This window comes from Mirounga leonina, unplaced genomic scaffold, assembly GCF_011800145.1.
Source record: "Mirounga leonina isolate KUSES-001 unplaced genomic scaffold, KU_Mleo_1.0 Mir_180, whole genome shotgun sequence".
Classification (NCBI taxonomy): Eukaryota; Metazoa; Chordata; class Mammalia; order Carnivora; family Phocidae; genus Mirounga; species Mirounga leonina.
In genome coordinates, this window is record NW_023270469.1 from 17,112,207 (window position 1) to 17,129,986 (window position 17,780).

Sequence of the window (17,780 nt, forward strand, 5' to 3'; positions counted from 1 at the left end):
GGGGAGTCTGCCTCCCCCTCTTCCTCTGCCCCTCCACCCTGATTGTGTGCTCTCTCTCATTATCTCTCAAATAAATAAATAAAATCTTTAAAAAAATGTTTCTGAACTGAACTACATTGATACCCCCAAATTAAGAAAAAAAAATGATACTCAAGATAAACACACACATACAACTTTGAGCATTAATAAGAGCTACCAAATAACCCAGGAATTTATATGATTTAGAACTTGAAAAAAGGAGGAAATTAAGTTAGAATTCAGAGAACATTTGGGTATTACTATGGGAAGAGGTGGAAACTGTTTTTCCATCAAGGACTTCTGATCCAACTTTGGATTCAAATGAGAGCCACATACAAATAAAAAGGCAATTTCATCTGTTTTTTTCTTTTTCCTTAGAATATAAAATAAATATTAGCAAAGTATACAAAATCTTCCCTAAATATAAGGGATAATTTAAAAATCTACTTGAGCTCATATTATGGTCCATTAAATGCCAAAGGAAGGCAACAAAGGGTAGAAGGCATATATAATCACCTCAACGGTGGCCACAGGCTTTAAGAAGGACAATTCCCAAATTCAGCAGACATCAGAAAAGATATCACTAAAAATTATGCTCATAAGATTGGTATAAAATAGGTAAGATTAGGGGCGCCTGGGTGGCTCAGTTGGTTAAGCGACTGCCTTCAGCTCAGGTCGTGATCCTGGAGTCCCTGGATCGAGTCCCGCATCGGGCTCCCTGCTTGGCGGGGAGTCTGCTTCGTCCTCTGACCCTATCCCCTCTCATGTGTTCTCTCTCTCTCATTCTCTCTCTCAAATAAATAAATAAAATCTTAAAAAAAAAAAAATAGGTAAGATTAGCCATGTGCAGAAGCTTCCACATCTGAAAGGATGTATAAATACATTACAAAAAGGAATGAATAACTTTTTAGTGAGATGGCAACCTAAAATGTAACAGAGACAGGGGATAGGCTAGAATTTAATCAAGGCCACCAGGATGACTGCGCAGGTTGAGTACTGCACAACTCCAGGGTACACCACTCATACAATAATGCCTTTTGGAATTTTTAGGGGGCTGTGAACAACCTGCATAATTGTATGTGGCAGTCCTGGATCTAACTAGCACATATGAGTAATGTTATAAAGCAGAAACAGATTGGTCCACATGAGCTCTACAACAGGGTGTATCAACAAGGGGCCCTAATGAGATTCTGGGCCAGTTCATTCTTCATTGTAAGGGACTGTCCTATACATTGCTGGATGTTTAGGAGCATCCCTGGCTTATACCCATTAAATGCCAGTAACATCCCCATGCCCCCAGTTGTAGTAATTAAAAATGTCTCCGGAGGGACGCCTGGGTGGCTCAGTTGGTTAAGCAGCTGCCTTCAGCTCGGGTCATGATCCCAGGGTCCTGGGATCAAGTCCCGTATCGGGCTCCCCACTCAGCAGGGAGCCTGCTTCTCCTTCTGCCTGCCGCTCCCCCTGCTTGTGCTCTCTCTCTCTCTCTCTGACAAATAAAAAAAAATAAAATAAAATCTTAAAAAAAAAATGTCTCCAGATATTGCCAATGTCTCCTAGGGGGCAGAAGTCTTCCCCTACTCCCCTATTGGAAAATCACTAATCTAAAGAACAAAGAAGAACAGGGTAATGTTTGTTCAGCCCTGCTGAAGAGAAAGCAGACATGGCATCTGGCATATGTGAGAAAGCTGTGTAGTCTACATCAGATCCAGAATAATGCTCAGGGCAGTCTCAGAAGGAAATACCCTCATATATGTATCCAATTCCCTTTGCTTTAATTCTACTTTTCAAGTAATGTCCCAATTACCAATTCATTATCTTGGGCACAGTAATTCACTGTTATATTTTTAAAAGAAGTTTTAAAAAATGCATTGACATATAATGGTCCCCAGGTTATTGTCAACATCAACATTGGGCCATATAGGAGGAAACATATGGAGAAACATTTGGAGTGATTGGTAATTTTGTAATGTGTTAAGATTCAATTTCTAAAAGTACAATAAAAAACCAAATAGTTCCTTAAATAAAAGAAACTAAACCAAGATCTTTCCACAATATTTTCTACATTGAAAAGTAGAAATTAGGGGCGCCTGGGTGGCTCAGTCGTTAAGCGTCTGCCTTCAGCTCAGGTCATGATCCCAGGGTGCTGGGATCGAGCCCCGCATCGGGCTCCCTGCTCGGCGGGAAGCCTGCTTCTCCCTCTCCCACTCCCCCCGCTTGTGCTCTCTCTATCTCTCTCTGTCAAATAAATAGATAAAATCTTAAAAAAAAAAAAAAAAAAAGGAGAAAGAACAGGACCAGACAATTCACACACATACAATTTAGCCAATAAATACATGAAAAATGTTTAACCTTATCAAATGAATTAATGGAAATCAAAACAAGATAGCATTTCTTTATATACATGTGTTTCATAAAAAATGGTAATACATAGCATATATAGTACTGATGAGGGTACAGACAAATATTCTCAAACACTGAAATTGAGACTGGCACAATCTCAGGGGGATGGGCAAAATGGGGGAAGGAGAGTGGGAGGTACAGGCTTCCAGTTACGGAATGAGTAAATCACGAGAACAAAAGGCACAGCATAAGGAATATAGTCAATGATACTGTAATAGTGTTATATGGTGACAGATGGTAGTTACACTTGTGGTGAGCACAGATTAATGTATAAACTTGTCAAATCACTATGTTGTACACTTGAAACTAATGTAACATTGTATGTCAACTATACTCAAATTAAAATTTTAAATAAATAAATAAATAAACGGGCACAGTCTCCCTGGAAGACAAATTAGCAATAAATATCTTTAAAAGTATACACATGTTTTTGGGGAGCCTGGGTGGCTCAGTCAGTCAAGCGTCTGCCTTCGGCTCAGGTCATAATCCCAGCACCCTGGGATCGAGGCCCGCATCAGGCTCTCTGCTCAGTAGGGAGTCTGCTTCTCCCTCTCCTTCTCCCCCTACCCCTACTCATGCTTGCTCTCTTTCTCTCCCTCTCTGAAATAAATAAAATCTTTAAAAATAAATAAATAAATAAAAACAAAATATGCACATACTTTTAACAAATCCTTCTTTTAGAAATTCTTCCTTGGAAATGATCATGAATCTGCACAAAGTTTAGCTACAAGAATATTCATCTTAATGTAAATCATAATAGCAAAAACTTGGAACAACCTGTAAGTTGGTCAGCTGAAAAAATTATGGTACATTCAAATGGTATATCATGTAATCATTAAAAATTATAGAGGATGTGGAAAATGTCCATGTTAATGACAGGAAAAAGATGCTTAATGACATGGGAGAATGTTCAGGATGCAAGGGTGTTTTGGGTAAGAGACTAGGTCTGGAGTCAGACTGTCTGGATTCAAATTCTGGATCCACCATAATTAGCTGTGTGACATTAGGCAAATTAGTAACCCTCTCTGTACCCATTTTCTTAATGTGTAAAAAAAATATAACCCCTATGAAATAATGGATCTAGGCTACAATTATCAAAAGTTACTTAAAAGCACGAGGAGGAAGGTTGATGCGGAAGTTTATAACAGATGTACCTGCCCAGAAACACCACTAATCAATCTCAACATCAGTAAAGTGAGAAAACCAGACATTATGTGCCTCCTATTGTGACACAACAGGAAAGACAGTATACATCATGCCTATGAAGTATTCTTAATCCCCCAGATTGGACCCGAATTTACCCACGTGTCTAGATCTATTAGCATGCCTTAAATATGGAGATTTAATTCCATTAAAATGAGGTTCAAGAACAATCAAAAGAAATTGATGGTGGTAAAAAGTTAGAATAGTGCTTACCTCTGGGGCAGGTATAGACTAGGAAGGGACAAAAGGAGACTTTATGGGTTACCAAAGTTTTCTATATTGACGTGAGTGTACTTTATATACGTCATTGTGTGTATGTGATAGCTTAGTTTTTAAAAATGGAAAGAAGTAAAGCTCCTGCTTTTCACCACTGTCTAGTGGTAGGACGACAAGCAGGCATGGTTAGGGAACCAGACATGACGCCAAGAGGAGCTTTCTGTGTCCTGCGCCGGGCTCCCACCTGTGGGCCTTGTTCTGTGGGGCTCCCCCTGCTGCCAAGAAGAGCTGGGGTGGGGAGAGAGCAAGGCCTGGGCCAATAAAACGAGGGTACTTTCTAGGGAAGTCTTACAGAGTAGCTGTTCACAAGGATTTCCACATCACTAGTAAACTAAGAATACTGGCTGTGTTGTAAAAATGGGCTTTAATTTCACGTAAAGGATTTCAACAAGCCACCTCATCTACGCACTTGGACAAGCTGGTAATATGAATTAGAAATTAGCAGTTAAAGCTAAGGCAATGTCTTATGGCTGGCTCCTTGGAAGAGTAGGCTACAGAAACATTAGAACTTTGAGAATTGATGGAGTTTCCTTTGAAATGCCAAAAGACTGTTTTGGAAATTGGGCTAATTATAGGAACATGTAAGGAGGAGTCAGGCCCCTCTCCCACTCAACCCAGTCCTTCATCTCCACCTCTACCCCTGGCCAGTAGAGACTGAGAAATGTGTATTTTCATTGTTCATCATCCCAATGGTAGAGGTTTACCAGAAATTACAAAGAAAAAATACATGTTATGCTGATGTACTCTGTGTATGGCATACATTCCTTCTTGGCTCTGATAATCCCAATGATACATGCAAATAGAAGTCAGAGGTTGCACTTGACCCTGCAATACTTTAAGCTTAAAATTCACACCTCCTGTGAGAGAATGATTTCTTGTAATGGTGCAGTTGTCTGGTATGTTTTCAGGCTTATATTTAGGACTAAGGCAAATACAGAAAGTTGGTCTTTCTTTAAAGAGTGGAAAACATTTTAAAAAAAATTTCACTCTCATGATATTCTTCTTTCACTAATAAAAAAATTTAAGTGGTTAGAGATCTAGGTCCTCTTCTTTAGCCAGGGACACCCAGAAACTAGGAAAATTCAGGGCTATGTCCAAAGAAATGATGCATGGTTAGGCAGAATCTTTGTAAATCCTTTGAATGCTGGTGAAAGAAAAATTCAGTGTGATTTCTTCATTGCAGGCAAATTAGCCAAACTAAAGCTGAGATCACTTCTTTTTCTGCCTTAGGTCACACGCTATTGGATACATGGTGGAATTACTAAATGGATACTGTATACCACTGGTCCACACTTAAATGACTGGTTTGCCTTATTTCAAGGCTTCAAGCTATCTATACTCAGTATAGCAGTCCGTGGCTAAGTTTACGTAATGCAAGTTAAAGAAACCCCTCCTAATTCTATGTTATACAGCTCGATATAAAAATATCAAAAGTATATGTACTGGCTTATGGAGAAATTCATTAGTATATCTTAATTTAACCCCTACCTTTAGAGTGAACAATTGTTTTCTTTGTCCTTACTCTCCAGTATCTCATCTTCTAGTCCCTTAAGGGCACTCAATAATAAAGTATTTCTTTTCTTTAAAAAAAAAGTGCAATCTTTCAGGGCTCCTGGATGGCTCCGTTGGTTGGGCGTCTGACTTCAGCTCAGGTCATGATCCCAGGGTCCTGGGATCGAGTCCCGCATCGGGCTCCCCGCTCAGTGGGGAGTCTGCTTCTCCCTCTCCCTCTGCCCCTCCCCCTGCTTGTGTGCTCGTGCTCTCTCAAATAAATCTTTAAAAAATTAAAAATAAGAAAGCAATCTTTCTTCTTAGCAAAAATAAAAATTTATTGAGTCTCTACTGTATGCCAAACACTATTCTAATTATTACCTTATTTAATCCTTACAAGAGCCCTATGACATAAGTGCTATTAATATCTTCACGTTATACACTAGGACACTGAGGCACCAAGAGGTTAAGAAACGTTCCCATGGTCACAGAGCCAACAAGCAGCAGTTTGGGATTGGAACCCAGGCACTGTGACTCAAGAGCTCATGCTCTTACTACTCTCAGCTTATGCAGTCTGGAGCAATTTCCTTTGAGTTGGTGGGTTCAATTCTTAGCACCACTTTATTTACCAGCTGAATGAGTCCTGGACAAACTGCTAAAGGTCTCCGTACCACAATTTCCTCACCTATAAATGGGTCTAACAACAGCCTCTCTATAGGATTTATTGGGAAAATTAGACGGGATTATATTTGCAGACAACCTGGCAAACAGTAGCCATTCAACAAGAGCTGGTGCTATGCCTTCCCTGTCTGACATTCCTCTTCTTTTTATGCTTGCTGCTGCTCAGCAAGTGTGAAACTTTCCATTCCAGCTCCAATGAAAATCAGGTCCCAACATAGCTCAGGAGAGGAGACCAAGCAGTGGTAGGAAAATGGGCACTACTGCTGCCAAGCCCTTGGCGGGTGTAGCTCATCTCAGCCCCAAAACAGTCCTCACTGTGCGAGCATAAGAAACCTCCAACGTACATAGACTTTGGTTCCAAAGCCATACTGCCCCCCTTTTCCAGACGATGGAAAACTCACCTAATGCTCTGACAGTTCGCATCAGGACTTCCCCGACTTTCATTCTGGTCTCTGGTGTGTGCTTGTCTTCATCACTGTCATACTGAGCCAACAAGCCAAGCAAGATTTTCTCAGGGTATGCATCTGAGAGCAGGGCAACCCCTGGGGTTAAAAATAAAAAGAAAGGATTATGATTTAAAATTGGAAGGCAAATAAACCCAGACAACCTGTGATGGGATCAACACTGAGACACTTAAACCCACCTCTGCAATTCTACCAGGAAGGGCTGCCCTTCATTTGGATGACAACACAGTGAGTGCAAAGAACATGGGTCTGGGAGTTCAGACGCCTGGATTCTTCCGGTCTCAGTCCTGTACGATCTCTAAGATCACTTCCAGCACTGACATTCTATGATTTATGGATTCTAGAGTCTAAAAGCAGAGGCTAGATGATTACATATTGTGGCAGGGATTCACACAGCAGCAGGAGAAGACTAGATTAAATACCCTCTAGGGAGCCCTCCAAGTCTGAGACTAAGGTTCTCTGACTAGCATCATCCCTGCCAGCATATCAGTCGAATATCCTGTCTCTGCTGCAGTTCTCTTTTCCAATATGATTATTCTCTGTAAAACTGTCAACGAGGAGAGTAATTTCCACAAGGAAATATCTTCAGAGCATTCTGGGCGTGATCAGTAGGAGACCCATGATTATTTATGGCTGAGTTCCCTGATCAGAAATGGGGAAGGTCCTGCTCTTGAGTCCATATTCCAAGTATGGGAGTAGCCCCCCGCCACCCTTATCTGGAGGGAATAGGTTCCAAGACCCCCAGTGGATGCATGAAATTGCAGATAGCTCCAAACAATCTATATTCTATGTTTCTTCCCATACATACTTACCTTTGATAAAGTTCAATTTATAAATTAGGCAATGTAAGAAGTTAACAATAATAACTAATAATAAAATAAAACAATTATACCAATATAATGTAATAAGTGTTATGTGAATGGGGTATCTCTCTCTCAAAATATCTTATTGTACTCCACACACCCTTCTTCTTGTAAAGAAGTGAGATAATAAAATGCCTACGTGATGAGATAAAGTGAGGTAAAAGACACAGGCATTGTGACAGGTTACAACTGACCTTCTGATGATTAGTCAGAAGGAGGTTTATCTGCTTCCAGACCACAGGTGACCGCAGGTAACTGAAACTGTGGAAAGCAGAAGTGCAGATAAGTGGGGACTGCTGTACGTGCTGATCCCTTCTGCCATCATGCCAGTACCTCCTAGATGGGTAATTATCTGAGCCCCGCCCCATATTAGGCAAACTTCACAGAGGTGGAGAGAGGGGGGGTAGATATGACCCAAGATAGGATCAGAAATAAAGCCCCTGGTCTCAAAACTATATTAATACAAGTTCTGTTACTTGAATGGAAAATGTTATAGACTTCTAAAGAATAGTAAGGAAGAAGAAAAGAAAAACAAAGGAAGGAAATACAGGTCTCAAAATATATTCAGGAGGAAAATGCTCCGTTGTATCACCTCTACCTCAACTACTCTGGTCCATCATGTGTGGCCTGCTGCTTTTCTTTTTTTCCTCAATTGGTCTCTCTGATTTTACCCTATACCCTCACTGCAGCTGGAACCATCTGGTTAAAACAAGTCAGGCCCCATCATTCTTCTGCCCAAAGCCCTTAGTGGTTTCCCTTCTCCCCTGAATATGAGCAACCCCCCACCCCCACCTGCCTTTGTTCACTCTCCGACCTCACTTTTACCATCTTTTACTGTCCTCAGACACTCTGGCCTACTCACTGTTCTTAGAGTAGACCAAGCTGCTCCAGGCCCATGGTCTTCCCCTGGTATCCTCTGCCTAGGCTGCTCCTCTTCCAGGTAGCCTTACGGCTTGCTCCCCAAACCCCACGGTGTCTCTGTTCAAATATCATACTTAGCACATATAACATGGCAGCCTCCTTCCCCTACCACTCTTTATCCCCCTCGCCCTGCTTCACTTTTCTTCTTAGCACCTATTATTATCTGGCATGTTATATACAGTATCTGTTTGTTTATTGACTGCTCTCCTCCTTAGAATGTAAGCTTTACAAAGTCAAGGATTTTTGTTGTTGTTGTTGTTCTCTGTTGTAGCCTCAATGTCTAGAAGAGTGCCAGCACATGTCAGGTGCTCAGTAACTATTTGTTGAATGAATTAAAAGGTTCAAAGATACGGTCCTGATATAAATTTCAGGAATTAAGAAAGAGAAGACGGGTAAAGAGTAATAGAAATGCTTAAGAAATCCTTAATCATTTTTCATCTGAGTTTACCAATCTTCCATTTTAATTTGATACTCATGCAGGCAAAGTCTACATACTATTTCCTTTTTTAAAAAAAAGATTGATTTATTTATTTGAGAGAGAGAGAAGAGGGGCAGAGGGAGAGCGAGAATCCTGAAGCAGACTCCCTGCTGAGTGCAGAGCCGGATGGACGCTGGGCTGGATCCCAGGACCCCGAGATCATGATCTGAGCTGATAACAAGAGTCGGCCGTTTAACCAACTGAGCCACCCAGGTGCCCTTATTTTCTATGTTACAGGTTGTGATTCCATTCTCTTATTTAAATCAGATATACACAAAGGCAGTGCACCTGCTGAGGGCTGCACCTGTCTGCCTCTTTTTTGCCTTCTCCACCCCTATCTTTTCATTGCTTCCAAAAAGCCTGGGAAGTCCCTGTATGTGGTCCTAAACCACATCTTCCTTTATGTGGCCTCCAATTTTACACAAGCAGAAGCTCTTCTCTTCAGGAAGTTTCAGGCTGTGGCAGAACCTGAATTAGACAGTTTCCCTGTTGGCACAGTATGACAGTGCACTTGTAGTTAGCTCTATTATGCAAAATGATGGGGAAGTTCTTGGAGGTCCAAGGTGGAGTTAAAGATATTTTAGCATAGGGGAAAATATCTGTGGCTAAGAGAAAGATAAATTGTTTACTAAGGGAGAGAAAGGAAACAGCTTCCAAATCTTCCAAAGAGTGCAAAGCAGAAGTGAACTGGTAGCTGGTAAGTGCAGTTCTGGCAGCCACTGTATCACTGATAAAAAGGCCTGGTATACATCATAGATCTATGGCAATCATAACTACTTTTCATCAGAAGTTTGTCTCCTTTTAGGAATATAGTTGTGACTTCATAATGGAAATCGGTGGGAAAATGGGATTTGGTTTATAAAACTTTGATCTATATCTAGCTTTTCTGAAAAACATTTATTTCTAAGTCCCTCCTACTATCACTTATGCCTATTTTCTCTCATTAATCTTTAGCAGAAAATAGTTATTTACTTCTCACAATATATCCTGCTATATACTTCAAAACCAAATGAGCTCTTGATTTCCTTTCTGTAGCAGACATACATTTTGGTTGCACACAGCATCTACTCTGTCTTCTGCTAGCAAAACCTCGTGGTCCTTTGGGAACTATCCCTTTCCTATCCTTAGTCTCTGTGGTTTGAGTGGAGCTAACTACCCACTTTCTCTCCCTCCATGTGTAAACTCACATCCCAGGCAGGCCAGTTAGGACATTCCAACCCATGCCCACACAATGATGGGCTCAGGACTGGGCAATGAGACTCAATTCTGGAGCCCACATTGGAACTACTGGGAAAGATAAGCTCTTTTTCCCTGCCCCCACTGTTGAAGTTACTAGCCTGGAGCTGCCTGTGGCCATTATGTGGAGAAAACACACCCAAAAATAAAGCCAACACAGAAGAGGGTCAAGCCAAGAGAGGAAAGGAGAAAAGGAAGAGACCTGATGTCACACTTTGAGCCTCTGGATCCAACAGTATTTCCATCCACTAGACTCTCTGCATACATAAATCAATAAATATCCTTTTATGTGTATGCCAGTTTGATTTTTTTCGTCCAAAGGAATCCTAACACATCCTTCTTCAGATGAAAAAAATTTTTTGAAATTTTTATTTATTTACGTACTTACGTACTTTGCCTATAATGCCAAACTTTTAATTCCACTAGGGAGCTTTAAATTCTTCCACTCTTGCATTAAAAGGTTGCCAATAGCAAAGCCCAGTTTCCTTGCTTCCCACAGTCCCATGATAGCAATTGTTTATCTTCTTGATGGCCTTTTTCCCAAACTGCTGCCAAATGGCCCTCTGACTGTTTGAGTTTTACCTTCTAGGATACAGCTGCTACCTAGGAGTTTATAAATCCCTAGAGGACAAGGACAGCTCCCTCCTTACTCTTAGAGCAAGCAGCTGTGAGACTGCTTACATGATGGTTAAGACTGCATAACAATTAAAGAGATGAAATTCTGTGTGGCTGTTTTTGTTTCTTATTTGAAAAACTCTCTGAATTTTGACAACTGAGGAAGCACAGCCATAACCTTCACATGACCCTTGGTCCCTCGCACTTGATAATTCCTTTGTAATTTAAAAATGGGGTAATTTCTGGGTCAGCACAGGCTTCAAGGAAACACAACACATCAATCCCTTTGGCAAAAAGAACCAAATGACTGTGTGAGAAATACCTGCTCCTGCTCGGATCGCAGGAAAATGACTACATATTTCAAGATGTGGCCTAACAGATAAGTTACATAGAAGATAAAGGTGACCCTAAAATGGCCAGGGTTCATGAAAACATTCTGATCTGTATTTTCAGGCAAAGCATAGGATATAGGCAAATTAACTCAAGTGAAAAAATATTAATGAAAGTACATTATGCAACAAAATAGAGACAGACAACTTTGTGAAGCCACCATTTATCTCCCCAAAAGACTTTCCTTGCAAAGCCGGAAATATATTCTAATCCCAACAGTGTTGACTTCAAGACGATTCCTCAGCAAGGTGTTCAGTGATTCTGCAGACCTCCAGAAGTAAAAGGAGCCTAGGTATAGTCTTACCTTAAACAACATTCTTGCATTGTAGGATAGTTTAAATGTCTTTGCTGACTGGCTCTATCCTAAGAACCTGCTAAGCCAATCTCCACTTTAAAACTAACCTGCCTCATTCTCCTGGGCACATAACAACCTACCTCCCAAAATACCCACATCAACCTGGAAAACTACCTATTCCCTCAAACTTCTCAGGTATTTCTGCTGACAAAACTGTAAGATACACAAAACCCCACATATTGTGTGCTTCCATTTACATGAAATGCCCAGAATAGGCAAATCAGAATAGACAGAAAGTAGATTTAGTGGTTACCTAGGGCTGCAGGAGGTAGGGGGAAATAGGGAGTGACTGCTAATAGATGTGGAGTTTCTTTCTGGAGCAATAAAAACCTTCCAGAATTGATTGTGGTAATGGGTACACACTCTGTGAATATACTAAAAGCACTGAATTGTACACTTTAAATGAGTGAATTGTATGGTATATAAATTATATCCCAAAAAGTTATTATTAAAAAAACCATAAAAGTTATTTCATATCTACCCGTTTAGGTTTCTAGAATAGAAGAAAAAGGGAAAAAATAACAGCTCATCTTAAATATAAAGGGAAATCCAGTGCCAGAAGCAAAATGTCAGCTTCCTTTTGTATTCAAATCTATTTTGGTTGCCCCTGTAGGGTGAAGGTGGACAGAGGGAGAAAAGGATTTGTTATCTGAATGGGGAAAAAAAAGTCAAGTATTTCACATTTCACAGAACCTGTCTAACATGTGTAAGAAAATATATTACGCCTAAAATTCTAAGTTCTGTGTCAAGCCAGAAACTCTAGGAATTTGTCCTAGCAGATATACTAGCACAAAAAGAAAATTACTTATGTACAAAATCATCACTATAGTACGATTGATAAAGAAAAGACTGGAAACAAATTAAATATTCATCAATAGAGAACTGATTAAGTTGTGGTCACTCATATAATGGGATACAATGCATCCATAAAAAAATAAAAAAGCTTTTTAAGAACTGTTATGGAATAAATTCTAAGATCTACTGTTAGGTAAAAAGCAAAGTGCAAAACAATGTGTATAGAATTCAACCATTTCTGTACAAAAGGGAAATATACACTCATAAAATATTTCTGGAAGGATACACAAGAAACTCGTGATATTGGTTGTTTCTGGGGAGGGAAACGGGGAAAGATATGAGAGAATAAAGTTTTTATTCTGTATCTTTTTGTACCTTTTGAACTTTGAACCATCTGATATATTATCTATCAAATATAAATTTTACAAATATAAGTTTAAAAAGTCTGTAATAAGGGACATGGTCTTTTAAAATAGACCAGCTTCTTTTAGAGACAAGAGTGTAAAAAGAATTTGCAATCAAGTGTTGTAGAATGACCACAAACGTCTGTATTCTCTTCCTCCTGAAATCCTACTAAGTGACAAAAAGGGTATAAACCCATAAACAAGAATAAAGAGAATGGGAGAGGTGTCAAAGGAAGACTGAACTAGGCTCAGCAATGAACAATATCCAAATAGTCAACAGTAAATACAGCCCAAAGATGTAGCCAAAAATCGTGATGTGCCAATGGCAGGAGGGAAGGGACATGCGTGTGCATGTGCGGGTGTGCATGTGTGTACATGTGTGCATGCGTTAAATCCTCATCCAACATATGGAAAATGAGTAGATAATGCCCAAAGTTTTTTAAATCAAGAGAAATATGGGACGCCTGGCTGGCTCAGTCAGTGGAGCATATGACTCTTGATCTCAGGGTTGTAGGTTCGAGCCCCATGTTGGTGTAGAGATTACTTAAAAATAAAATCTTTAAAAGAAGAAAAAAAAAAAGAGGGGCGCCTGGGTGGCTCAGTCGTTAAGCGTCTGCCTTCGGCTCAGGTCATGATCCCAGGGTCCTGGGATCGAGCCCCGCATCGGGCTCCCTGCTCAGCGGGAAACCTGCTTCTCCCTCCCACTCCCCCTGCTTGTGTTCCCTCTCTCACTGTGTCTCTGTCAAATAAATAAATAAAATCTTAAAAAAATATATGTGTGAGCATTTTATTTATAAATGGGAAGGTAATCACTAAAAGAAACTACTTAAAAAGGGGTGGAAAAGGAATGGTTATCTTTGGGGACTCGAACTGTGAGGGGGAAGAAGCAGGGCAGGAGATAAGCTTTTTTACTCATTACAAACTACATTCAAAGTAATTAATAAAAGTAAGTTTATTTTAAAAACTAGAAAGAATATAAAAAGCATATTAACCTATAGAGGAAGCCCAGTGAAAGAACAATAATGGGTAAGAGAAGAGGTCAGGCACAGGAGAACTTTCCTTTTACAGAAAGGATTACGAAAAGACCCTCACCGTTCTGTGCCTATCCTCTCTTGCAGCTCTCTGACAGAAAGATACAAAAGGCTAAAACCTGGAGAGAAAGAAAATACCCTTAGCGGGGTACTTCAGTTGTTACTTTTGAGATCTTTCATTATGATGAAAGCCAACAATAATTTCAGCTCCAAGAATCCAGGAATTTGCACAAACTGGGGAAGTTGGTTATTAAATCAAGGAAGTGTGGGGAATTTAACTGGACGGCTGGTCTGTCTTTGTAATTAGAGTAAATGACAACGTCTGGATGCCAATTCGATGTTAAGTTTCTCTACAGCTCCAGAGCTGTGCTAAGTGTGGCAACAACTTAGCAAGAGTCCCAACAAATTTATAAAGATTCAACATGAGTGAGTGTTACCCAGGCCTGAAGAAAAAAACCCGGTTAGACTAATACACTATCACGGTCAACAGCTAAAGATTTGTGAGAACCATACCTAGAGTCTACCTCTTTAAGTCAGGATCTAAATATTACATTCGAGGGGCACCTGGGTGGTGTAGTCAGTTAAGCGTCCAGCTCAGGTCGTGATCTCAGGGTCATGAGATCAAGCCCCACGTTGGGCTCAGGGCAGGGTCTGCTTAAGATTCTCCCTCTACCCCTACATCACCCTGTGCTCTCACTCTCTCTCTCAAATAAATAAATAAATCTTTAAATAATAATAATACATTCAAACACTAAAATAATGCCAATGTATTTTGCTTAAGTTGTTTTCTACTTCCCATTTTGGAGGGGAAATGTTAAAAGGAGTGCATCTATATTTGCTCATAGTTAACTATACTTGCTGGAAGCCATTTGGATCACAAAATACTATTACAGTAAACAAACACCTAATAGCAAAGACGGATTCCAAATATATACTGAATGTTTTCAACATGCCAGGCCATTCTAAGCACTTTTACATGCATTCGTCCATTTAATGCTCCCAACAATCCTTTGAGGTAGATATTATTATTATTCTTAATTTTATGAAGGGAGAAGTTGAGGAACAGATGGGTGAAAAATATGACCCAAGATATTTGGCACATGGCAGAGCAGAATTGCAAACCTGCACTCGGCTACGCCATGGGCCCCCTGGCAGCAGTCCCTGGGAGAAAGTAACCGCTGGAATAATACTAGCTTTGAAAATCCTAACCCCAAAGGTAGCGAACCTTACATTTTCACGTATATGCTCTCAGCCTTACTCCATACAATTTACGTTTTACTGAACTCCAAGGTCAGAGGAAGAAGAGGCACTCCGCACACTGCATCCCATAAGAGAAAGGCCTGAATTCCCTAGACTACAGTTTGTCTAGTGGGGCTTCATAGGGACTGCTTCATTCCTACTTGGTATCTTTATTTAGCCTGTCGCAAAGGGAGGTGAGTGATGTTAATGAAATTCACAAATGATTCTAACTTGAGATGCTGCTGACATTAGTGGTAACAGAGAAGCCGTATAAAAGGAAATTGAGAACTTGGAATTTCAGGAGTTCCAGTTTTTCACCAGTGATCCCCAAACACCTCCACTCTACTTGACACTGCAAGCCCCCTAAATCTCGTATTCTGCGAGATAACAAATAAATAAATAAACAAAATTCAAAACTGCCCCCAAAAGCTTAGAGTCCACCTTGTCAGGGCTGCCTCTATCAAACACCTGTGGGCGACAGAGAGCTGACGAAAACGGAGCCGCAAGAACGCCGCCACCATCAAGGGTTCTGTTGTATGTGCAGAAATTCGAACAAAGCTGCCTGCATACTGGCTGAAGGCAGAAGTGAGGAAGGAAGGACAGGAAAACAGCAATTACCTCTGCTTTCAGGGTAATCACTGCCCTACGCATTCTGAGAAACCCACATTTCAGCTGTTCCAGGGTGAGAACTAAAGAAGCAGGATGTCATTCATTTAATTCTCTTTATGTAGCTTTCCAAGAGTAAAAAAGGACATTAACATTCTCCTTATTTTTTTTTTAAGATTTTGTTTATTTATTTGAAAGAGAGAGAGAAAGAGTTCGAGAGAGCATAAGCAGAGGGAGAGGGAGAAGCAGGGAGCTCGATGCGGGACTCAATCCCAGGACCCTGGGAACATGGCCCAAGCCAAAGGCAGACGCTTAACCAAGCCACCCAGGCGCCCCAACATTCTCTTTATGATATCAAAACATTTACTGGTAAAAAGAAAAAAGGGACTTCCGATTTCCCATAAAATAGTGAGTGGTTCTCTTTTGGCTGAATCTTGGTAAGAAAATAAAACTCTTTACACCTCTTAACACCCAAGATGGGTGGTCCTAGTAGCAGGAATACTAACTAAACTGCAGACTCATTTTTTCCGAAGTTTTCTACTGGCATTTCACCTCAAGCATACTCGAAGAGAAGTTGCAGAATCAGCAGAGCTGACTGATGCGTCAGGCTCTCACTCGTTCTGAGGGAACTGAAGGCTCCCCGGGGAGTTGTCACCTGGCCTGCAGCTCCAACAAGACAGGGCTGATCTTTCATGTTCTCTGGAGTCTCAGGGCTAGGAGACTTGCTCTGTGCTTTGGGCACCAAGCAGTGACACAGGCAAGACACAGACGCTAATGAAATGCTCCTTTTTTCCTGCGTTAAGCCTAGCACAAGTCCTGATGAGAGGAGTAGGCAAGTCTCTGTGACAGGCACTCCAGGCTAGGACTTGCTTAGAAGTGTTGTCAAATCAGTAACTGTGACGTATAGGACTTAAACTGTAGTTTCACATGGAAACCAGGCAGAGCTACTATAAATTTCACCCAAAGAGTCCCTTCTCCCCTGATAAAGGCGCATACACAAACAAACACTCCGCCTATAAACCTTTTCATGGACCCTCTAGGAGTCCACACAGCCCTCAGGTTAAAATCCCTGCGCTAAGTAGGGCACCCATAAATAGAGGGGAAAGGAGAAACCTTTAAAAAATTTGCTTGCACAATGAAAAGAACTTGACTTTTTTTTTCCCCTGGTGATATAAATAATACATGCTCACGGTAAAAGATGCTAATACTAGTGAAAAGCAAAAGAAGAAAGTGAAATAAAAATCACCTTTGGGAGGTATGGGAGCATTGGGGAGTGAAGGGGAGATAATCTTTAAGATAATGAAGATACCGTAAAATTGATTGTGGTGATAGATGCACAACTCTGTGAATATACTAACAGCAACTGTATTTTACACTTAAAAAGGGCGTATTGTATGGTATATGAATTATACCCCAGTTAAGCAGTTTTTTTAAAAAATCACCTGAAATCAACACAAACATTTTAGTGCCCTCTCATTCGTACACCATTCCTTGAATCACTCTCTCTCTCTCTCTCTCTCTCTCTCGCACACACAGTTTTTATTGTGGACAACTTTGTTTTATTAAGGGAGGATGGAGGGGTGCCTGGGTGGCTCAGTCAGTTAAGTGGCTGCCTTCAGCTCAGGTCATGATCTCAGGGTCCTGGGATCGAATTGGAGTCTGTTTCTCCCTCTCCCTCAGCTTGTCTCTCCCTCACCTGTGCACTCTCTCTCTTTCTCTTTCTGAAATAAATATTTAAAAAAAGGGGGGGAGAATGGGGGGAATTTACTGCCCCAGATGGCACCCCTTTTACACTAGATAATTTGAGGTGGTCCAATGATAACACTGAACACTTTAATAGTAACATTATAAGTAATAATAATAAGGATGATAGAAAGAGAAGGTATTTCTTTCAAATTTTACTTCAGTTAAAAAGACGGAGATGGGGGGGTGCCTGGGTGGCTCAGTCATTAAGCATCTGCCTTAGGCTCACGTCACGATCCCAAGGTCCTGGGATCGAGCCCCGCATCGGCTCCCTGCTCCGCGGGAAGTCTGCTTCTCCCTCCCCCACTCCCCCTGCTTGTGTTCCCTCTCTCTCTGGGTCTCTCTCTGTCAAATAAATAAATAAAATCTTAAAAAAAAAAAAAAAAAGGTGGAGATGGGGGCGCCTGGCTGGCTCGGTCAGTGAAGGACACGACTCTTATCTCAGGGTCATGAGTTTGAGCCCCACATGGGTGTAGAGATTACTTTAAAAAAAGGGGGTGGAGGAGTAAAAAAAAAACCCAAATTGGTTATATAAGAATATACAGAAGTACTTTGCAGCTATGGCATAAAT

The 17,780-nt window shown here is 40.8% G+C and overlaps 1 protein-coding gene across 1 annotated transcript in view; it reads right to left on the reverse strand.

Moving 5' to 3' along the window:
- TANGO6 (transport and golgi organization 6 homolog) overlaps window positions 1-17,780 on the reverse strand; it is a 190,041-nt gene that overhangs the window by 78,135 nt on the left and 94,126 nt on the right. The window contains exon 15 of the mRNA XM_035024893.1: window positions 6,471-6,611. Coding sequence (XP_034880784.1) covers window positions 6,471-6,611 — 141 coding nt within the window. The remainder of the gene's footprint in view (window positions 1-6,470; window positions 6,612-17,780) is intronic.